The 25,033-nt window shown below is 41.2% G+C and overlaps 1 protein-coding gene across 12 annotated transcripts in view; it reads right to left on the reverse strand.

The window, feature by feature from the left end:
- Tcf4 (transcription factor 4) overlaps positions 1 to 25,033 on the reverse strand; it is a 347,192-nt gene that overhangs the window by 157,690 nt on the left and 164,469 nt on the right. For 8 of the 12 annotated variants that reach the window (XM_034518307.2, XM_034518300.2, XM_076912501.1 and 5 more), the window contains one exon: positions 14,006 to 14,067. In XM_034518307.2, the coding sequence (XP_034374198.1) occupies positions 14,006 to 14,067 (62 nt within the window). Of the gene's footprint in view, positions 1 to 14,005; positions 14,068 to 14,169; positions 14,279 to 25,033 lie in introns of those variants that run through there. The other 4 variants (XM_076912509.1, XM_076912506.1, XM_076912508.1 and 1 more) reach the window with 1 other exon arrangement.

Here is a 25,033-nt window from a genome sequence, read left to right on the forward strand (position 1 = left end):
CCAATGGTTCCAGTGACAGTGGGAAAGCTCCTGCTAATGGTATGCTGAGGGGAGTGAGAGAAGAATATCCCCAAGGAATCAGCAGCAGAGACTCAGGATACATAGTATCTGGTATCTTGGGAGCAAAAATGACCTGATCTGGATACTAAAAGCTTTTGTAGGTAAAGGAGATCAAGAGATCACAGGGGATTGTGGGATTGGAACTTGTCAATGACTATGCCAATGGACACAAGTGGATTAATTTCAAGGCAAAACATAACAATGAAATTCAAATTCAATACCTTTAGTGAATTAGCTACTTTTCTGCTAATATGCCTAAAGGTTCAAAATTTTACCTTCCCTTTATAAAAAGAGATTCAAATCAATGTACTGACAATAATTTGAAAAGCCCTGAGCATTAGAGCACCATAGAGAGTGAGTAAGTTGTACACGCAAACATAACCCTAAATATTCAGAATGGAAGTATTGAGACATGGAAGTTTCCTCAAGCATCTAATTATTGAATGTTCCAGAAAGTTTTGATTGACAGCTGAGATTCTTTATGTGGTTTTTATTATCAGAGTATTCCTGTGACCATCTATAGCAAAAATAAAATCATTTGCATCAAGTGACAAAGCAAAAATATCTGAATGGAATTCCAGGAGTCTCCAACCTTGACATGCATTTGCTTTTGAGAAGCAGATTGTTGATTTTTAGAGAGTAGATAGGACACAGTGAGATGAAAGTCTGCTTTGTAATGACGTCAAGAGTTCAAGAACTAGAATATGTATACATTACTTGCTAAAGTATGACACACGTTCTCTAGAAATAAATAATAGGGTAATCTTCCTCAACATATAGAACTTCCTCCTGATGGCTATATTGATTCCATTGTCAAAATAGAGCCAAGTCTCTTGCCTTGAAAACAAATTCAGAAAATATTTACACGGTATCTGGTAGGGAGGTGTAAAAGAACAGGTCTAAGTCAGTTAGTTCTTGGCTAAGACAGTTTAATGGCGATGACGCCAAAACTCCTTGAGGGACCACCTCCATCTCACAAGGGTGGCAGCTGCTGACATTCCACTTTGCCACATGTCACTGTCCATAGCAAATAGTTGACACCAGTGATGTCACACCACACACTCTGCCTGCACATGACAGTTCTGAGCTACAGTGCTTAGCAGGGCAGACTTCACAGCTCAAGAGAACTGACGATAGACATTTTTATATGAGGACATCTCAGCCATGGGTAGAACACACAGTGCTTAGTGCCTCAGAAACTGCTGTGACCTGACACACTGCCCACATAGCACATCAATTGTATTTAAAAAGCTTATTTAGCATTTGTAATGCATTTTCACAGGGGAGAAAAAAGAACTTCTTAATGGCACTTAAGTCTTGATCTTGGATTCTCACAATAGAAAGTTTGAGGTGCCAACTGCAAGCAATGGCCCTTTTTTATTCCATAAAATTCTGTATTTCTGCAAACCATGGACAGGGCCAAAAATATCCTAAGAGAATGAAGACTGCACAAAAATCTCATGGTATCGGGTAATCCGAAGCAGAACCAAATGAAGACTGTTTTTAAGCAATCTTACTACTGGGGAAAAATTATTTAAATGTAGATGTGTTTAGCTGGGGCTGGTTATCAATATTTGATTTTCTGCCCTCTGTCACAGTGCTCTTGGGAGGCATTCCCTTTCCAACTGGGTACAAGAATTTACAACCTAAGCCTCTGCTCTCCTTGGAGAAAGATTACACCGCCCACTTGAGCAGTCTATTTCCTTATAATCCTTTGGAGCAACACAGAAAGTTTTTGCTACAAAACTGTAAGGCAGAAATGCTTACCCATCTTGACATTTATTTTGTATTGTCTTTGCATTCTGTTTTCTGTGATAATTTGAGACAAATTTATAAACTTTCTTCTTCATTAAACTTTCTTTTTGGTTAACTCACCATAATATTGGCAAGATTCACAGACACAGAGACCTAGATAGATCGCCCACGGGTGATCCATAGGCAAAAGTAAGATATGTGTTTTTTTTTTAACCACTATTCTTTTTTGTTTGTTTTACTATTTTATGTAATATATCACAATAACTCATCAAAATTTACTCTAAAATACTCTAGACTCCTCTGAGATAGTTAGAAAAGCTTTATGAAATGAGATACCAAAGGAAGTAAGGCATGGACTCTACCCTCTAATGGCCACAGCACAGACTGCTGGTCACCCTGCTGAATACAGTTTGGCTGGCTGGCTGGCTGGCTGCCTGGCTGGCTGGTTAGTTGGTTGGTTAGTTGGTACAGATCTTATTATTCTTTGAAAACATGATGTCTGCATGCTATGTATCTTTATCATATGTAGCTCTCAGTCACCCCTCCTCTCCCACTTCCCTAAGTCCTTGAATCAGATTACCCTCACGACACTGTATCCTTTCTTATTTTCATGTTTTACCCTAATTAGTCCTGTCCCTATGCTGCGGTGGTGATCACTCACTAAGGCAAGAGGAGCCTACCAACAGCCACACTATCGAAGGAAAATGTTACTAATGTTCCTCTTTTGTATAAAAATTATGTTGTAGACATTTGTTATTCGCCAACTCTACACTCCACAAGTAAAAGTGTTAGGGAGAGAGACAGAATCCACCTGCATATGCTTGCTGTGACCACTAACCCACTGATTACCCCTGGTATGTGGTGAAGACCTCACGGACCTCAAGGAAGCGTGGGCGCCAGTGGTTCTCAGCCTATGGGTCTTGACCCCATGTGTCAAATGACCTTTTCACCCATAGAAAGACACGGACATTTACATTAAGCTTCCTAACAAGCCAGGCAGTGCCAGCACACACCTTTAATCCCAGCACTCAAGAGGCAGATCTCTGTGAGTTCAAGGCCATACAGAGTGAGTTCCAGGACAGCCAAGGAGACACAGAGAAGCCCTGTCTCACACAAACTAGAAACAAACAAATCAAAACGAAAACAAAATTACAGATATGAAGTAACATACAAACTGTCTTGTGGTGGGGGTCGCCACAGTACTAGGAGCCCTATGAAAGGGTGACATCATTAGGAAGGTCACAGAGCACTGCTGTGACACTCCCTAAGGTGAGGGACAAGTGGGATCCTGGTGGATCACCTTTACATTTACTCAAATGGTCACTTAAAGAGGGACATTGCAGTCTTCTCTTGTGCCTTTGTTCATCCTGTACTCATAGCAGGAAAATTCCCAATATTTTCTTCATATTCTGTGCTTGCGATTGTTGTTTTATATGTTGCGATGAAAAGAAAAGTTAGACAGAAAATAAGAATTGACCAAAGCTTTTTACATTAAGGCCTGAGAAATACCAGCTATGTACGCCAATAAATAAAAGGAACATACTTGGTGATTTGTAATAGAAGTATAAAATGAACTCCCTGGGTCTCCGGGGTTCTGCAATATGATCTTTACAAAAGGTAGCTTGCCAATTTAATTGAGGTAGGAGTTATTTAATTTTTTACAGGTATAGTTTTCAATAAAACTACATATGCCTATAATACTGCTATGGCAGATGTGTCTCGATTATTAGGGGTAGGCTCAAGGGAATATATACAATGGCTCCTGCAATCTGAAAGCAGCTGTTGGAGGTATAAGATAGGGATGGGCCTCATACCACACACACCGTGTTCTTCAAGTACAGCAATGTTTGGTTCTTTTACTGCAGGGGTATTATAGGGATGAAATTTAATAACTTACTGTATACAATACCAATAAAACTGAAAAGATTCAGTGGCCTGCTGTTCATTATGGTGGTACAAATAAGCTTGGGTTATTTTGCATGCATGCACAGTCAAACTCCACCATACAAAGACCCCTGCCTATAGCACTCTGGGGATGGTCACTGGTGGGAAACATCCCCACTGTCATTCCTTGGTTACACTGTAACATTGACTCTCTGTGGTCCCAAACGCACATAAGCGTGGCTTTGTGGTAGCCTCAAAATAAGAGGATGGATTTTATTCAAGTCACAAAAATCCTTCTACTAAAAGGAGTCTTTGGAATGGACAGGGCAGTGAAAATCCTGGCTACAGGGGGGTTTCGCTAGACACCGTGACCGATAACAGATCCCATTCAAGGAGATTTGGTGAAGTGCCAGCCTAAAATCTCAGTCCCACCGAAATGTGACTTCTCCCTTTATTAAATACAAGGACAGTCTGACACAAATTAGTGGCACTCTCTGAGAAAAAAAAAGCAGTATTTGCATAACAGCAATATGGAAGTAAATATGGCGGAACAGCTCTTTCTGCTGGGGTTCTGTGCCACCATGATCTACTTCCAGTACATCATCCCTAGCTCACTGTGAGCAGAGGGCCATGTTTCAGAGCATCCCTTTAGTGTACTGATGAGTGAGCCCGGAGAACCACCCGGCATATAAGAGAAATGAAAAAAAAAAAAGTCCAAAAAGGGAGTGTGTTAATCCTAGGCACGTTACTGAGATAAGACCCCACAGCAAATTCAATATCTTTCTAAAGAATTTCCTTCAGCTGAGGGGCTTCATTCATATCTTTTGGTGTTATGGATACTTTTAGTCTTCAATTTCACTTTAAGGATCTTAAGTAAACATTTCCTTGATTTCCTTACATTGGTGTTGTACCTGAGTTTAGACACAAGAATATACATTTGAGCTCTATCAAGTTTGAAGGTTATCCTGATTCTAAGCTGTGCATAGCATTGAAAAGAGTTCCAGGGCCATTGCCATTTCTACAGACATGTAGAGATTTGTCAGTGTGGAACGTTCTTGGGCACACTGGAGAATCACATCAATATTTTAATGTTAACTGATTTTCCTTTCTCTATACACAATCAAATACACAATGAGCAATTATCATCCTAATTTCTAATAATTTTCAAAAAAACTCCCAATGCTTTACATAATAAAAAAGAAGTTATCTAAAATGTCTATGAATTTACAATCTAGGTACAAACTGTCTATTTCCTTGGTATTCTTACATCATCTCCAAACACATGTGATGGCTTTGTGTATGTGCACATCCTGAGCCGTGTAAAACTGCCCTATATCCTTAACTCACGTCCTGTTCTTAAATATCCTGAATGAATAGGTTAAAATGCCATTGTCTAAAGACTACTGGGTCCTATTCTAGACTGCGCTAAAGCTACTATTTAAGAATTCTACCTTATACTGTTCCAGTGTTTTAGGAACAATAACCTGATCTTCTGTGAAGCCAAATGCGTCATGGCAAAGCTCATTCCTCCAGCCCTCATTCGAGGCCAACACAGAATCTGTACATTTTAAAGGAAGTGCTCGGGCTGTTGCTAAAATGTGAATTGGCATCTCCTACGCCAGCCTTTTCACAGGAAATCCTTATTGATTGTGAGGAAGTTGCACATGCTAAGACTGAGGATGTTACTAAATAGATTATTCATACAATATACTTTTTTTTCAATGCAGGGCACTCGGGAATGGCAGGATATACCCTAGTCTACACAGCTAATCTGAACTGATCTGAGCGAAGTTATTTTTCATGAGCACTGTGCTAATGGAGACTTCGTAGGGACTATGAAGCCCACAGAGAGGCATTTTTTTTCCCTAGATAAAAGCTAGTGCAGACCATGGAACTTAGAGCCCCAGTCATAGCCTGGGGTGGCGGGGAGTAAGGCTTCTGTTTCTGAAGCCAGACACTTTAGAGTGAGAAACCTGTCTCTCACACTTAACTTGGGGTGATGTCAGAATCTGCCCATTTCATTTCCTTGTGTTTTATTTCTTGGGCCATTGAATGGGAGGGATTAACAGTCACCCCAGAGGTTGATATTGGCACCAAACGTTAGTTCCAGCATTCCTTCCATCTCTACCTAAACTGCCTCTCAGAAATGTACACAATTTAACTTAACTCTTCAACCACATCTGGATTGATCAGGGTGGGGGTTGCTTTCAATATCTTGCTGATTCTTCAGAGCAGAGCCTAGAATATGGCAGCAACCCATAAGAGTAAGTGGCTCAGTCACTGGCAGTCAACTCCGTGGCATTTAGTAGCAATGATCCAGTAACGGAAGAGCAAGATTTGACTTCGGAGAAACGGGAGGGTTTATAGCAAAGCTGATCTTAGAGTTACAGAAACATTTGTTTTCTAAAGCCCCAAATTTCATCTAAAAAATAAATATTGGAATTCCTCTCGCAAAGATGTGTACTTCTGGTTACCCCTGCTTCCTGTAGGTAGGGCTTTTCTGATCAGCTCCTGGGCCATAACTATTTCTCTTATCAACAGACTATAGAAGATTGGAAGAATGCTTTACCAGAGCCAATAGCCTACCGATAAGGCGCATATTTAAACTAAGGACCATTGACCTCACACCATTATCAGCAGGGAAATTTAAAACAAACAAACAAAAATCAATGAAAGAAAGCTCTTCCGTAGGGGGATTGTGAATCAGACATGTAGAATGTCAGAATGGTTGCTCTGAGGAGTCATCAGTACGAGTGCGGGAGTGATGGGTCCGTAGGTAAAGGGCTGGCCACTCAAACACAAGAACCTGAGCTTGGATCCTTCACACTACACACACACACACACACACACACACACACACACACTACACATTATACATATTATACATACACACAACACACTATACACCACCCACACTACACACTATACTACTCTACACACACACACACACACACTACACATTATACATACTATACACACACAACACACTATACACCACTCACACTACACACTATACATACTAGACACACATTACATACTATATATACTGCAGACACACATACACACACACAGTACACTATACACCACCCACACTACATACTATACTACTATATACACACTACACACTATATATACTAGACACACATTACATACTATACATACTACAGACATGCATACACTATACACACATGCTACATACTATACATACTACAGACACACACTACACACACAGACACTACACACTATACACACCACACAGACACCACACACTATACACACTACACTATGCACATACACATTACACACAATATACCACACGCACTATACATACTATACATATTATAGACACATATACACCACATATACACACACATACTACACACCACACACACATGCACACACTACACACTATACACCACATACATACCACACATTATTCATACTACAGACATACACACACAAAAGAGAGTATGGCAGAGCACATTGGTAACCCTGGTGATGGGGGAAGGTGGAGACAGGCAGATCTTGGGAGCTCACTGGCCAGCTAGCCTAACAGAAACAGTGGGGTCCAGGGTTAGCGACAGACTCTATCTCCAAAATATAGAGGGAGATAGAGGAAGGTACAGAACTCACCCTCTGGCCTCCACATAGGTATCTATAAGCCAGCGCAGTGGTACAGATACAGGTGCATTCGCCACACACACAAAAGTGAATTAATTCACTAAAATAAATTTCACTTAAAATCTAGCAATTCAGGCAGGTTTTAGCGACACAAGCTAAAACTACCCAGTGAATAGTTTGTGGAGGAAAAGCATAATTAGCTACTACCAAAGGGTCCGTTTGCAAGGCAGGAAAGCTTTCTTTATAACAAACTGGGCTAGGAAGTGTCATGTTAACTAGATGACCCAGCAAGCACTGTGGTGAGTCCAGGGCCCTGGTGGGATGAGGCTGAAGCACTCTCCATCATCCCACCATCATCCCATGATTGCCCACAAACACCCAGCCTGAATCTCAGTAAAGGTTTAGGTGTGATTTTCACTGTGCGGACAAACAAGTGAGGGAACGGATTTAGGCATCATCTCATGGAAACAATCCACATTTCTAGAAAAGGGAAGAGTCTATAAGGCAAGCACACTGGTCTCTCTGAGGCAACCATCAGCCAAACAATCAATCAAACAAACAAACAGTAAAAAGAGGGATTGCTCTAATCCAAAAGAGGTGACAAGGACGTGTAAACAAATACCAAATGCTGTGTATCAATTGGACATTTTTTACGAAGCCAATGGGTACATTTTCATGGAGACAACTGAAGCAATTTGAATATGAATTCAGGAGGAAGAAACGATCAATAACTTCTTTAGAAGGTGTAGCAATATCTTAGTTACAACAGACATTTACCCTAATTTGAAGAGATGCATTCTGAAAGATCCAGAGTAGAAATCTTAGCTCTGGCACTTAAAAATGGTTTCCTAAAATAAATAAATAAATAAATAAATAAATAAATACAAATACAAATACAAATACAAATATAAATATAAATATAAATATAAATATAAATATAAATATATATATATGTTACAGGTGTTATGTTCACAAAAAAATTTAATAAATATTAACAATGATTTCTGTTGTGGATATATGGCATTTCATTTTATTTATATTTTCTGGGTTCTTAAAAATGTTCACTATGTGAGATGCAAAATAAAAACAAAAGGCATGTCTGTTCTCCAAGTCTGTGTTCCCAGCTTCTCAGGTTAATGAGGGGAGATCAGTGAGCCTGGCAATTTGACACAATTCTAGCAAACATTAATAGATGGGTAGATGGTGGACAGACAGACAAACAGCAGACAGGGAGAAGACAGATAGGTAGATAATAGACATGTACATCGTACATGCATGAATATATACGTGAAAGAATATGGAAGTGATCCCTCCTTAACACCCAACAGGAAGAAGTCAATGGGGATAAAGGGATTCCCTTTCTCTTTCTCCTTAGTGCTCAACACATCCCTAGAAGGTCAGTAATAGATTCTGGTAAGCACAATGAAAGAAAAGATTCATTCTCCGACTTTGATGAGACTTGGGTATCTTTGGAAAGCGGATTACACCTATCAGAACTCCCAAGATGCCTAACAATCACTGCTTAGTGACAGTCATGACATAAAACTCAGACCCCAAAATGTCCAAAGCCATCTGGGTTACAAACATCCTGGCCCACTGTTCACTCTGGTATAGCCAAACGATCACATCGGGATTTTGATCTTTGGTTGGTTCCAATAATATTCCCACCAGAAACAAAAATCTTTCCAAACACCTCCCTGACAGAGGAATATCATATCAGCTATATATGTAGAAGAAATGGCAGAAATTTAAGTAATAATAATAATAATAATAATAATAATAATAAACAAACCATCAATAAGTCAATGAAGCACAGGTTGATGTTAGCCTTGCAGTATATCTCTCCAGAAAATGACAGGAATCTGTGTTAGCATTTCGGGTTAGAAGGAAAGGCTGCATGTTACTTCCTAACTATTATAGACACAGAAAAAGATACCCACTGCACCAGTAACAAGCCGTGCTATCCAAACTTCGATCGCCCAAGTGTTTGCCAATAGCGGTGCTGAGAAAACAAATGTGAGGTCTTCTGGTTCTAACCTGCCAGGCACATGATACACAAGGCAAGATAAAGCAGGCAAGGCCTTTGCTCTCCAGGAGTTTCAGAGCCCTTGTGGTAGCCAGTATTCAATGAATGTAAATAATGGCAAATTAGCAGAAATGTCACAAAGAGAAAGCAGAGGGCTTCAGGATAGGACAGCAGCCTGTTTAGGAGTCACTCTCAGGAATAACACAGATGATCCGGGCAGAACCAAGAACAAGCATTCAAACATCAAATTCCATTAACAAGCAATGTGGACTTCTGCTCCACAGGGTCTAAGTAGCCATTTTCATGACAGACTAAAAAAAAAAAAAATCTGTATCTTTTTATCTATTTTTTTCTATTTTCACCTTAGGGAAGAAGAAAAAAAACAAAAACATTTTTTAAAAAATCAAACTTTTAGGATTACATCAGTTGTAATGTTTTTACAACCCCGCCCTACAAATCAAATAATTAGGGAAAAAGTCCATTCTTAAATCTATAATTCATTTCAGAGTCATGTTCAGTTTTAATGAATGACAAACCAAGTTACACAAAGAAATGGCTACTTTCCTCCATAGCTTTCGAGCTTCTGAAATTTAACGAGTCTCCTAGATCAACTAAACACGATTTTAAATCCATCCCATCAGCTTTAATATCTGCACACCCAAAAGGACAGGGCAGTCCTTAGTCTGTAGCTGCTCAAATGAAGCAAGTGTGACTGACTGAGTGTACTGTGGGCCTCGACTCCTTCAGGAGCAGGAAGGAGCTGTGTCTTTGGCTGGTCAATGCAGGAATGCATACGGATTTCAACATACCACCAATTCTCACTGCCTTTGAAATGGAGGTCATATGTAATACAGATCCATGCCTTGGACAATCTAATTAAGGCAAGAAGTCTAAAAGCTTCATCAAGGTCAGGAGGAATGACACATTTTGAAAATGTATCAGTTTTCTGCAGAATACTCACTGACAGGGTCAAACTTGGCTGCACAGTGAGTCGCTGGGGGATCCGAAAAGCAGCACAGGCCAACTCCTAAAATACTAATTTGACTGGACTTAGCACTCAGCTTCCCAGCGCTCTCTCTCTCTCTCTCTCTTTCTCTCTCTCTCTCTCTCTCTCTCTCTCTCTCTCTCTCTCTCTCTCTCTCTCTCTCTCACCTCCTAGTCGCTATTACTCAACTTCTATTCTGAATGAAAACAGCCACACTCAAGGTTACAGATTCCGTGACCTCACCTTGCATATAGAACTAGTAGAATTTGACAAAATTTTAAAGTCTGCAAATTGTTAAGCATCTTATTCAACACAAGGACAAAAAGACACCAAGAGCAAGTGACCTTTTTATTTACCCCTCTTTCTGTTGGGTGCGATGTGATGTTACCCACTAGGAACCGGGAGCTGGCTCTTCTGGGATTAAGGCTGGGCTAACTGGTGAAAAAGTTTGTTTTCACTCGGTTGTGTTTCTGTCAAACTTTCCATTATAAATTTCATTTTCTCTGCCAGTAAAAGTAAAATGAGGCTGTGATTTGGCAGGAAAGTTTAAAGCCGGGGTGTGATTTCTGTACACCAATTTAATGTAAATCAGTTTCTCTGTATCCCATAAGAGAGCTTTGAAAAGCCACCTTTGTCTACACAATTTCCAAAGCTGCCAAAAAAAATCAATATATGTATTTCTGATAACATCATATGGAAGGAGATTGGTGCGCTTAGTTCTATTGTTTCTCATTTTTAATGACTCCAAATTGATAATAATGAACTTGATGGCCTTTTATTTTTCTGCTAAAATATCAATTTTTAGAAAACCATGTCTATTACTATTAACACTGAATCTTTAAGAGAAACACATCGACTGCTTAAGGGTACACACAGACACACACACATACACACCACACACACACACACACATGCACGCACACGCAATCAATGCTTATGCACTAGAGTGATGTGCTTTTGTAACCCTGTATGTCTCCAGGACAGTGGTTCACTCACTACCTGTTGCTTACCCCACTGTTTGTGTAGGAAGAGCAAAAAGCCATGGGACTAGAACAGGCAAACTCCCACAGAACACTGCACATCCCTTTAGGTTCACAGGCTACATTGTTACCATATGAAAAAGCAGCTTTGCAGCTCCTGGGGCTACCCCATCTAAAGGTTTTCTGTCCAGCATCTCACTAGCTGGCCAACGGAGGAAACAAAAGCTCCCCTTCCCAAGAGAGTCACTCACCTTGTTACACAGTAGGGAATCATTTCAGCTGTGATCTGCTATTTAGACTCCAAGCCCAGACACAGGGATTCGGGCTTTCTTTGGGGTTTGTTTAGCTCAAGTAGTAGACAAGGGTTCAAAGAACAATGCAGCTCCAGAGAAACCGACTCCCTGAGAGACAAACTCCGCTCTGCTCTTTTCTCGAATTCCACAGAAAGCTGAAATCCAGACTATGTACACATCTTCAAGCCCCATCTCCACACACAGGGAATTCTCAACATTTCCCTTGAGATACCCTTGAGCATCACAGTGTTTATAGGTGGGCACAGCTAAGACCTAGCTGAGCACACAGATAGCCATTTCTCCCAAGACTCACATGCCTGAAGCAGAGCTAAGAAGGAAGGCTGTGCCACACTCCCCAGCAGGATTTCTGAAGGTCTCTCAAGAAAAGCAACAGCCCTGATATAGGAAAAGCATTTGCCTGAACAGCAACTAGTCAAGGTCCCGAAATTTCAGCCCCCACGCACTCCAGGCAGCCACCTCAAACCCTCCCATGTCCGACTCCACTCTCACCTTGTGTTTGGATAAACAAAAAAGTTCGGTTTCACCGAGGGAAGTATTAAAAAAAAAAAAAAAAAACCAAACAAACAAACAAAAAACAACGGAGGGAGAAGGGACCACGCTCTGTACACACACTGACTCCCACGGTCTGGATGATGTTTTTCCAAGTTCAGGGGCCTCAGGCTTACTCAGCAGAGGAAATCTCTGTGTCTGTGAGGAATCATGCCAATTCCTATTAGTAAGAAAGGATACAGGGTCTAGGAAGCCTATTCTCTCAATGACCAGCAAAAGGGGCCCAGCGAAAAATAGAGACCTGTGCCATGACCATCTGCAGAGAGGAAGGATGTTGTTAACTTTCTTCTCCCCAAAACTCTGGCGACCTCTGCCTTGACCCTCAGAAACCAGACCCACAGGAACCGGCTTTTCTGCAGGAATTGAGAGCTTTACACCAGAGACCCAGCTCTGTAAGGCTGGTTGCCCAGGCTATCTGTCCCGAACATGTTCACTCACATTCCAAAGATGTTTCCGTTGCACTGGAATGGCTGTAAATTTCTTTCCTGCAGAATTCTTTCCACACAAACTGCCATGGGCTGGCCTCCTGCAAGAGTTCTCAACCAAGAGCTGTGCAGCTCATTGCAGCAGATCTTTTAGATGCTGGAGTATGACTGAATTGGCAACTGGGCCAGAGGAGTCAACTTTTAAAATGCAAATATATACAGCGGGGAGGGGGAAAGAAAACCGTCCAGAACCAATCCTCCAGAATTCTACCTCCATGAGAAATGAATAATCCTGGAAGGGGTACTTCCTTCAGGGCCCAGTTACGTTCCTGAAGCACATGTGAGCTTACATGGTTTGTTGGGATAATAAACAGGTTGCTTTTTTTTTTTTTAATCCCAAATGAATTTTTCCCTCCCCACATCATTCAAAAAACTAGGGAAGCAAGAAGACTCAAAAGACAAACGTCTGCCTGTCCTGGGTGAGGAATAAAACAGTACAAGACTTTGAATATTAAAGAGCATTATTAAATCTCAGAAATTCGGAAAATAAAGTCTGTTCCTTTAAGGTACACATTAAAATACGTATTTTGATTATGATTGGTAACAAGACTAAAATTCAAAGAAAAACATTTATAAACTTCAGAGCTTTTATTTTTCCCTATAAATAGCATTTTCCGAAATGTGTTCTCTAGTTATAAGTACACAAGTGCAGAGGGCACAGACACACACACACACACACACACAAGTATGCATGTGTACACACACACACACACACACACACACACACACGCACGCTATCCCTTTGTGTTACACTGGCATTTTATTATTTAATTAAAGTGCTCTTCTTTCCCTAACTCATGCATGCTTCCCTTGCGACCACGGCTTTGCTGTTAGCCTGCTGGCCTTGACTTCCAGCCAAAAACAATCCAGAAACAAAAAGGGACAACAAATCATATTTTCACAGACATTTTTTTATCCCTCGGTCCCACCTTCTTTTCACACAACACCATATAACCCTGAAGAAAACTATAATTTAGAGCAATGCCACCCAAACCCAGCATCTGACACGCGGCTGCCCTGAGCCTTTCTTTGGTGAGAAAATTGTTAAGTTCTTAACTGCAGATAAACTCTTTTGATAGACCCTCGTTCACTGACGTGGCTGGTTTGCAAACAGCACCGGGGGTTACCAGATGATGGCTAAAAGAATAAAAACGAGCTTTGACCCCACCGAGCCCTGAAAATAAGATGTTTATTCGTTCCAAGCTCCGGTTTGCTTCATTTCTTAAAGACAGCCATCAGGAGGCTCTCAACCCTCCCTGGCCTTTAGTGTCACAACTGAAATCAAGGTAGGCATCATTTCCCTGGTTAATCCTCTCATCTTGTCCCCAACCCACAGTGGTACTTACCTGGTGGCAACCCTGTACGTTTTCTCTCCCATAAGATGAGTATGAGCCCCTTTCTGTTTTACCTGCCAAGAGAAACAACAAAACGGGATGAACGTGCTTTTCCTTTAAAGCAAACCTCCCCTGCAGGTAACGAGACCCATTCCCCATCTCAGATGTTTACATACTGAGAGGAGGCACAACTGGCAATGTATGCAAGCAAGACAGGGAATGGCGCTTCCTCGCTCTGGCGACAAGAAACTGGAAAAAAATATCCTTCATTCCTATTCTTAGCCAAACTGCTCCACACTTCCAAAAACTGTCATTCCAGGGGCCTCCACTTTCTCTAACAAACAAATTGTCACTCCTTATTCTTCACGTTCTTTCTCTCTCGCAAAATTTGAACCATTTCATCTTTATTTACACAGCAGGCAAATGATCTATGTAATGACCCTAGCCTGGTACTTCTCATTGATTATATTGACACTTAACAGGGAGGCCAAAGCTAATCAATCATGGGTTCTCCAGATGGTGAATCTAGCAAAGAAACTGTTCAAAATTCTAAGCCCCCTTCCCCCCACCCCTCTTTCCTCCCTTTTAAAAACTCCCTTTCCCCAGGAGTGATCCCCATCACGGGCAGCACACCCCAGGAGTGATCCCCATCACGGGCAGCACAGTGATGGAGGGAGCACTTGAGGAAATGGATTTGGGGAAAATTACCTATTTGGAATTGGGTTCAGACTACCAGGAGACCGAATGTGCCCTAGGATCATGCTTTTGAATATCTTGTCCAGATTTCAAACTCCACATGTTTCTCTAGACTGGTCAGGATAGGTAGAGAATCTCCATTGCAACTGAGCCACGTGTGTGGATGAACCTAAGGCGGCATTTTCTACTTTGTTTATGTTTTCATCAAAATCACATTCCAAGAGGGGTAGTGGAGTCCAGCTGGTAATGAATGAAGGGTTGTCCTAGCAAACTGACCATACCAAATGACAAGAGGCTGGCAGAGCAGGCCAGTGCTCGGAACCTCACTCTGTCCCAGACTGAAGGACAACCTCTAGTCAAGACTACAGCTTTGAGGTATATTGTACTTCATAGATGGCAGTACACTCTTCTCTTATCCCAAAGGGAAATCTCAAAGCATCTTTGAGGATGCTGAAGGGACCTCCTGTTAAAGTTTATGATCCCCAAATTTTCTCTTCTTTACACAAGCACTGACAGGAACAGTACTCATTTTCTCTTTAGGTCCAATGTCAATGTTATCAGGGTAAACCTTGACAACACACAGAGAATTTGTCTTTCAGAAACTGTGTCTCTGGTGTGACGTGAGCCCTGTGTCTATGTCACTACAATAACACATTGGATGAAGGATGGTTTTCTAAGAGAACAAGTTCTGAGCTTTAAGGACCTGCCCCACCCCCGTATTAGCTTTTCTCCTGATTTTTGACAAAACTCAAACTTAGCCAAACTGTACTTCGGCCATAGTGTTGTACAGTGCAAAGTATAAAATCAATGCCCACATCGGCCTCAACATTCAGAAGTGAGACATGGTCACATAGAGCATGTCCTGGGAGATGGACTGGAGGAACTTCCTTGAACGTGACTGTGCCAGCATGCATGTGCTCACACAAACATCCCTAACCATCTGTGCCATGTAAGCTACCCATACCCTTTAACAGCTCACTGTAATTGTCACTACCAGGAAGGCAACATCACTTAAGTTCTTGTAACCAAGAAATCTCCAAGTATACCAAGACATATTTACTTAGACGTGACACACACAATTTAATCACCTCATGGGCAGACACACAGGTAGGCAGACAGAAAAGTTAAAGGAAAAAAAAAGTATTTTGGCCTTGTAGGAATATGAAAGGCTAACATCCAGATTGAGTAATTTCTAAATAATGAACTATAATATAAAATATTGGTATAAGATAAAAATGGCCCCTTGTTGTTCTGTTGATGGTGGTGGGTTTTTTCCCCCCCAAAAAGAATGACACTACCTGGTATTATTTCCAGAACTACTCTCTAATACACACAACTAGAAAGAACAATTTTTCTACCAACATTTGTCTTACTGCGTATACATAAGCCAGGGCTGCTCCTTCTATTAGGATAATGCAAATAGAAAGGACAAATGCAAAAACCAGAGGGTGAAAGAGAAATAGGATATGGAGAAAAAAGACAAGAAAAGAGAGAGAGAGAGAGAGAGAGAGAGAGAGAGAGAGAGAGAGAGAGAGCGCAATGGGCTGGAAGGGAAAGAAGAAGCCCAGAGACAGGCGAAGGAAAATATGAATCCGTGCAGCAGAGAGTCCCCAAAGTACTCTTGGCTGCATAGGCCCAGTGTTCTTTACTATCATATCAGATACAGACTGCTTAATCTTAATTTTGCTTGTTAAAAAATATTTATCCAGATACAAAAATAAACCCACTGCAAATTACAAGTTGTCAGGGTTAAAAATCTACTCCTGTTTGTGTGGGGGAGGATAAGAGACCAGCACAGACATGAATCATTCTCCCGTAATTTGAGTGTTTCCATGACATCAATGGGCACCCGTCCAGGACTCTGTCGAAGTCTGCGAGGTTCCAAAGAGGCAGCACAGCCAGCGGGAGGCTGGGAGGTGGACTAATTTTTTTTTTTTTCCCAAGGATTATGTTCCTTGTGAAGGTTTCATCCGTAGCATCCCCTTTTACTATCAAATAGATCACCGCAGAGATCATGGGCGAACACATTTCATCCTAATAGTGTAAGCCTTTAACTTTATTGCAGTTTTTTGTTCCCAAATTCAACTATAAATCTGGCCTCAGAGTCCAAAACCCTGGTTGGAAGTAAAATAATCAGGGATTGTGAACAAAGCCCCAGGACCTCAAAAACATCAGATCTCTTTAGTTCTATCATATTTCAAATGATAAAAAGCAGCCATTTTAAAATGTCACTTCAGTTTGCAGGAGGAAAAAATATCATGCATTCTGTGTTAGTTGTCCATTAGAAATTAGGCATGGACTTGATATGAATTTTCTGTTTCAAATTCAATGGCATGTTTGTTTCGAGACAATGGAACTTTGAAACTCACTGAAAGGATATCGGAGTGGGGCCCTTAAGTAACTATGTATGCTCAGGAACACAAAGCGCCCTAAATATCTGTGTCTCCTCTATGCTGGCCATGGATTTTGTCCCTTACATCAACTGGCTGGTACAGAAAGCCCATTCCCTTCTCTCTGTTATTTACCAACCTCCCTCAGCCATGGGACCACAACGAGTGCTTTGAAGGAGCTTGGGACTCCATTTCTCCAATATCGAAGGGAGATAGTGGCGATGAGCAGACCCTGCCACGCTCACTGCAGAGTTTTCAAGACGACCTGTCCAGTACTAGAATGCGACAGCCGCTGCGGATATTTTTTGGCACAAAGACAGCGGTGGCGGTGCCAAGCCCCATGGCTAAAACTACTCAAAAGAGGCATAAGGGTAGTATTAATCGCTCAAGTCTTTTACTGCATGGAGTACCGTTGTCCATATTTTAAAAACTAAAAGAAACCGCTAGTGACATTTGTTATATGCCTATAAATTGGGGGGCTGGGGGAGAGGGGATAGGCTTGCGAAATAGATATGAGAAACAAATCTTATCAGGCATTCGAGTCATTTTTTAAACCTAAGAAGACCAAATGTTAAATTTCGCCGCTGGTAACAATTTACGTGCAAGAAACAAATGGTCTGACCTGAGGAGGGATGTTGAGATGGCTGAATGGGAGTGACTGAGAGCTAAGTCCACACGCTAAACAACTCCTCTTCTCCAGCAGTGCCCTATGCACATAAGTAACATGTAACGCTGTGTCACAATGTTTTTTTTCCCCCCAATTAAATACGAAGAATGCTGTAAATGAGCAGACACAGCGCCCGTCAATCAATCCTGAAGACAAAGAAGATCAGCATGCAGGCTCTTGTCTAGGAAAGGTTGGTGTCTACAGAGAGCAAGCCATCCAGGAAGTCAACACGGGCATTGCCCAGATGAAGCCTAGCCTATGGCTGAAATCTGTATTTAAATGTGATTGCTTAAAAAAAAAAAAATGGCATCGCATGACAATCAATAAAGGATTCACTTCCTTCCTTCTGGTGTCCCTGAAAACCAATTCTCAGCAGAAAATATCAGCCATTTGCAATTTTTAGGGCCAGTATTTTTGCTGACCCTGATGGTAATCTTTTAACATAATATCCCCCCAAAGCAGTAAGAAATGTTGTTATTATTGTTGTTGTAATTTGGAGGCAGTACAGTTAGCAACTATCTAAAGAACCCAGATTCAGTCTTTAGATAATCTATGATTTGTCATTTGATGTGTCTGACATTCCTTCCAACATGTCATGGTATCATCTCACAAGGAGAATGGATGACAAAGTAAACGGGCTCAGGGACCAGTTCCACTCACAAGGGGAGTCACCTGTGGTGAATCAGTGCTCCTGGGCTCACAAGAGAGTTTAAAGACACGTGGAAATCTCCAAAGATAGATATGGGCAACTTCTTCTGTATGGTTTCTAGAAGTGAGCTGGGCCATAGCACATCCTTGGGTGGTTCATCAGCAACATAACTGTGTCATATTGGGGGAGTGGCCCTTGATTTGTAAAGGGCTCCTCTAACACTTATACCCAGGTGGAAGATTAAAAAACAACAACAACAACCCACCACTGAAACCGGAGCACCTGTAAGGAGGAAATCCGCCCCCTGTTCAAAGCCTTGATGAAAAATTATCTGGCCCCCATAGGATGATACCAGCCAGCTACTTCCCTGCTAATCCTCATTCTGAGAACTGAAGAATGGGCCCTTTGTTCTGCAGCATCAGTCTAGGGAACTCATGGTAAACATGTTTGACTCAGAATCAGTTTCTGTCCCTGTCGCAACTCCAATCAATCTGTGGTTAACCTATTAATTTCAGCTTCTTCTTTTCTAATACAATGAAAAGGGTACTCCATTAAGCAGTAGCTAGAAGTTTCGTGGGTAATGAAAATACACACTGGTGATTATGTAGACTCCTCTCATCTGTATGTCTGTCTATTCGTGCCCGACCTAAGTCAGAAGAGCTCAGGGCTCACCCTACCCAGAGGGTTCTGTGTACTTTGTACTCTGACTAAACTTCACAGCAGCTAGTGAGGTGGACAACATGAACACCATTTAACAGATGAGGAAACTGAGGCACAGAAAAGTGACCAAGGCTATACAGGTCTATAGCGCCAGGATTTAAATCCTGGCATCTGTACCTGCCTTGCTGACGGTATTTAAAGTCTAGGACAAGAAAGTACAAATAAACCAGAGGCCAACACTGAAGTCTCCAAAATCCCAGAGCTCAAAACACTCATGAATTTGATATGAAATTAATGAAAGTGTCTTATAGGCGGTGATAATTTACATTTACATGGTGTTTTCTTCCTAAAAGGTCTCCAGATACTTTATGGCTGCACAAACAATACACACAGACCTTGTGACGTCTCACAATTAACTGCCACCGTCTCCATGTTAACTCTAAGCAAGTAATTAACAAAAACATGGCAGAAAACAGCGTTTATCCACATTCTCGATGTGGAGAGTATAACTGTATATTAAATACGCAGGGAAGAATGAGAGTAAAGACATAATTATAACATAGGGCATCTCAGCATCACTCAAATGTCTTCTATGGGAAAGCAATCCCACAATGGGCCCCAGAAGTCAAATGGGAACCTCATTGAAAGGATACAGAAAATGTCTCAAGCTATCTGTGATTTTCCTCCTACAAATTCAACTTATATCTTAAGGGCTCTTAGAACTCTTACAGTGGAGACATATAGGTCATTTAGTATGGCGTTTAGTAAACTGATTGGAACATACACTCCTGTTTCCATCTTTGTCTTGTGTATTAATATGAGACCTGACAAATTTTAAGAATTACAGTGATGAAAAATATACCAGGACCACTTGCAGTGAATGCAAGTCTGTAGCAATGCAAGTCTATCAAGCAGGTCACACAGGCATATTTTTAAAATGTTTTAATCTTGTTGAAATTAGTATAAGGTTATCTGAACTGTTCATTTGGTGATAACTCAGTAGGCTTCTATGTCTCATGGAAATCAGTAAACTTCCCCCCCAACCCCCACTGTCTTAACTGGCTGGTCAACTCTAATTATCCCTGACCTCATACCCAGGTGAGAGCATGAGTTTTATAAAAACAGAAGGTGACATTATCAATTGGATGTCTAAAATCTCAGAAATGAGGGCTCGTTTCTCCTGCAGAATATAGGAGAATGCGTGTGTCTATACACTAGCACAGCACTACTACCTCTCACAGACATTTAAAATTCCACACTGAAACAACCATAACCCACTTCCAGAATCTAGACCAGTCACTGGGTACCAAGGAAATCTTTCCATCCCTCAGAAACAAACACAGGAGGAACGTAACCAGTTGATGGGATTTGTGAGCTAGCCATTTCCCACAACTGAGGTTCCTTACGGCACAAAGGCACTCAGCAATGGTCTGTCTGATCCTTTCAGAAAGAGTAAGTCTGGGCAACCTCTCATCAACTCTTCTATTCCAGGTAAAGTTCTGCCTTCAGAGCCATGTGCAATGAAACCCAACAAATACAAAATGTCTGACGCTCTAAACCAACTCTCTACTTTGGGAACAGCCTCTGGTTCAGGATCGACAGTCCATTCTCCTTAAAGAACACAAGAGTGGAAAAGAGATGTACTAAAACACTATGGAAACTGGTTTAGCCTACGTCATGTAACAGAACGCACTCCAGGAATCCACTAAATAGACTCCAGGCCCTCTTTTCTATATAGATGCAGTCGGGGAAGTGAAGAAAGGGTGATGCTGCAGCCATGCAGGTATGAGAGGTGGGGCCAGAGCAGAAGCCTCCAGCCCTGCACTGAAGCCTTGTCTACAGCATGCCACCTCCCTTAGGACTATTCTAGGTGACATTGTCTCCACACTGCCACAGTCACGATCCCAAATAATTTCACTCAGTTTAGAAAACTCCAAGGGTTCTCAGGTCCCTGGTTAGGGGAAGAAAAAACAAATGGAAACACATTTCAAGTGAACATCCTCTGATACATCAAAAAGTAAGTACCTTCTCACTGAAGAAGAGAAATGGTACCTTGGGTTACGTCACAGGCCCCAGATAGCAACAGGCCAGCCGATTCTCCCATCCACTGCCTTCCATCGGGGCTTAAGCAAGCAAAAGCGTGCGACTTCTATGTGTTATTTTCCAAATGCAGGAAAATCTTTCATTGAAAATAACGCTAATTCCACAGAGTGTGCAATTAATCAGCATAATGACTGGGATAACTTAGCTGTTTGGGGAGGTGTGTCAAATAACTCCTTAAGGCCACTAAAGTACCACTTGAACCACCAAGTAATGATTTTCTGAATCAGCAATTTGTACAAGGGTCCCCTAGAGACCCTGAGGATGAAGGGCAACCCCAGAAGCCTTTAACTTACTTCTAATGAGTAACTAACCACTGGCTTTATGTGCATAGCATCTTCATGTCGCTCCTGACCTAGTTTATAATTTTATCACAGAGTCTCTTAGGAATGGATAAAACTACAACAATTTGGGATTTGTAAGTTCTTGCATATATATATATATATATATATATATATATATATATACACACACACACACACACACACACACACACACACACACATATGCTTGTGGGGTTTTTTACCTTTTATTTTATAGGAAATCATTTATGTATAACAATGGAAGAAAGTATTAGAAAGATGGCCTAATGGTTAAAATTATCAGATGTTCCTGCAGAGGATCCAAGTTCAACTCCTAGCACCCACACACTGGCTCATAACCATCTGTTACTGTCGTTTCAGGGGATCTAACACTCTCATCTGGCCTCTGAGGGAGCCAACATGCATGCAGTGAATAGACAGACATGTACACAAAACATTCATACACACACACACACACACACACACACACATACACACTGGCACCCAGACTATCAGGGGCTGAGAGGATCCGAACTCATGTGATCGCGTTAGTGTGGCCTTTGAGTCACTGAACCACCTTCTCAGCCTTGCATTTTATTTTGGTTTTAATACAAATCCCATTAGCCACCAATCTAACAGGTACGCAGAGCTCCGCAGCAGAGCTCCGCAGGTTATAGTGGACAGACACCGACAAACCTAGCAGCCTGCAAGAAAATGAAATGGAGACGCCACCATATGTACCATGTTTGAAGCACACTTCACAGGACAGGAAAGCTGGCGTCCATGATCTCTCAGGCAACTACATCTCAAGCTAATTCTGACAGCAAGTGGAAACTTTAAGTTCACTCGGCTCATTCCCAAGGGGCATTGCTTGTGAAGAAATTGTTTTACACGATCAAGATGGCTCATCCAATAAATAATAGTGTCCATAACCACAGGCACCCTGGATTTTTGTAAAGGTTGTTGCTTGTGATCAGACCCTGACCCAATGCCCCAAAGACACCCCTTCTCCATTTTGACCATAGAGTGGTTTCATGTTTAGACATAGATGGAGCTCCAGAAACTGACCAAAGCCTGTGTGACTTTAAAGGCCCTACACACTCAGGGCCCTCTACCTGCAGTCTCTAAACATGGGCATTCATTTCCTTTTCCCTCCTCTGAGAAGATGTGTCACATTTATGCTGAGATGTTTAAAAAGAATCATATAAATTGGACTGTTGTTGCCTTGAATTTATTTATTTACTTATTTAGAATTTTATCAGCAACGTTTAAGGTAATTGGTAGTAGCAGTTCACTTTGCCAGATAACTTATTTTGTGTTCAATAAACAATAAGGTCTAACAATAATAGCAACAGTGAACATCAAAATGAAAATGCCAAAACTCTGAATGAACTAAAGGAAGATGGATTAAAGAAACTTTAGTATAAAGCAAACGCTAAATAACAGACATACCTACGTACGGGTTTAGTTGTCTATGCAGAAAAAGATGCATACTAGCACTGCAGACATACTTCTAGCCTCAACTTCAAGTTGAGTTTATAACTAATACTGATATGTGATTGCTGTCGTGGCAGCACATGCCAGTAAGTCTAGTACTTAGGAGACTGAGGCAGGAGGATAGCAAGTTTGAGCAAGAATAGACCAGACTATGATAATGTTTCTCAAAAGAGAGAAAGGCAGATGTGATTATGTCTCCTAAATAAATCTCCTATTTAATATGTTCCTCAAGGCCCCCCAAAAATAAGAGAAATAGATGTTGGGCAATTTTAAAGCATGGTAAATATTTATATGTGACCAGAATCTGAAGAGTGCACACATGATACCATGTGTGTGACATACATGTGCCCACATCTCTACATTTTACACTTTACATCTCTATCCTGCATCTCCTTCAAGTGTCCGTTCCCAACTTGGTTAATGAAAATGTGTTCAATGTACATAGCTACGGTACATACATACACACGGCTACACGTGAACATTTTTAACTCCAGTTGTCTGTTTATTTGTAATGTCGAAAATGATCCTCTCTCTAGTTTTACTATTGGAACACAATTAATTTATATTTTGTTGAGGAATTGAGAAAAAAAATAATCTGAATTCAAAATGTCTTCCAGATTATCAATAGCACAGACAAAGAGTGGGAAGATGGCCAGCCATTAGAATTAATGAAGAGTGATACCCTGTGACCAAGAGCATAGAGAAAATAACCACACTCTCTCTTGGAGAGACAGGGCCAGTTACCACATGACACTAGCTACAGTTAAGTGAACTTGAGGCCCAAGATCCAACAACACAAATCTTCTATGTGATGCTTAAGGGAAGTGTCCTATTTATAGAAGGATTTGGTCAAGAAAGAGGGAAAGAGAAAAGGATGGAAGAGAAAGGAGAGGAATGGGAGATCAGGGAAATGATGCAGACAGTCGGGGAGGCGCCAGAACCATGACTTCATCTTATCCAAAGCACTCTGCAAACAAAATGTGTCAGTGTTTATGGACAGCAATCTTCAGGGCTAGAACCTGAAAAAAATTATCATCTGAGTGTGTTTGGAATAAATCTGAACCATGCCATGGGGAAATATTTTTTAGAGCCCCTGTGCATGCCATGTGCCAGAAGCCGGAGGGTCCATGAGGGGTGTTACCCTCAAGGGAGTAATGGTGGCACTACGCTTCATGGAGATGTGTCAGAAGAATAAGGCCCAAAGCAACAAAACCTAGCAAAACCTCACTGAAGACCGTGGTGACAACAGAGAGGACACTTGCCAGTCCATGAAGAGAGTTGGAGTTGTAATGAGGACGTGTGTATCTACACAGTAGGATGCGGTTATTTGGCAATGCCACATACATCAAAATTACGTTTTTAAAATGACATATGATGTATTGAAAACTAATGTTAAAGTCCCTGGAACCGAAACACAATGGGATGACAGGGCACAAAAAAAAAAAAAAAATCAAAAAGAATAAAAGAAAAAACCCTTTACAGGCTATGTTGTCTTCATGGTCTAAATCCTTAAATGGTTCTGTGTAAGAAGGGCTGCTCTGGGAGCTGGGGGTGGGATTTGCTTACAAATAAAGAGAAATGTGCAATGCAATCCCCAGCCCTAAAATTCAACACTCTGAAGTTTTGTCTACCACAATTAAGGGGCTGAACCAATTACATAATCTGAGAGATATATAGTAATCATTTACACAAATATAATTATTATAGAAAACGTAACGGAGCAGGCCAACAGACTCCACTGCTTTCTTAAGAGTCCGTTCTTTATCCAGAGTCCTGTTCTTGCTGCCAGGAAGGATACTCTCTCCAAAGGGTTGTCTACCATGTAGTGCAGACAGGTAGTGTCTTCCTAGCTACCCTTGGACAGTTTCATACTGTGGCCTGAGATTAAGAACGATCTGTCTTTTAACATCCCACACGCCTTAAAACAATAGAAAAAGGCAGGCAAAATAAGAGTGACTCCACAGACTACAGTTCTCACTGGCTGCAGGTGAGCATGGCTCATTCAGATTTCTCAGGAAACTCCAAATGCCTTCATAAAGCATCAGGATGCAAACAGGAGCTCATTTTCCTAGAAGCAAG

Source organism: Arvicanthis niloticus, chromosome 14, assembly GCF_011762505.2.
Source record: "Arvicanthis niloticus isolate mArvNil1 chromosome 14, mArvNil1.pat.X, whole genome shotgun sequence".
In the NCBI taxonomy this organism is placed as follows: domain Eukaryota; kingdom Metazoa; phylum Chordata; class Mammalia; order Rodentia; family Muridae; genus Arvicanthis; species Arvicanthis niloticus.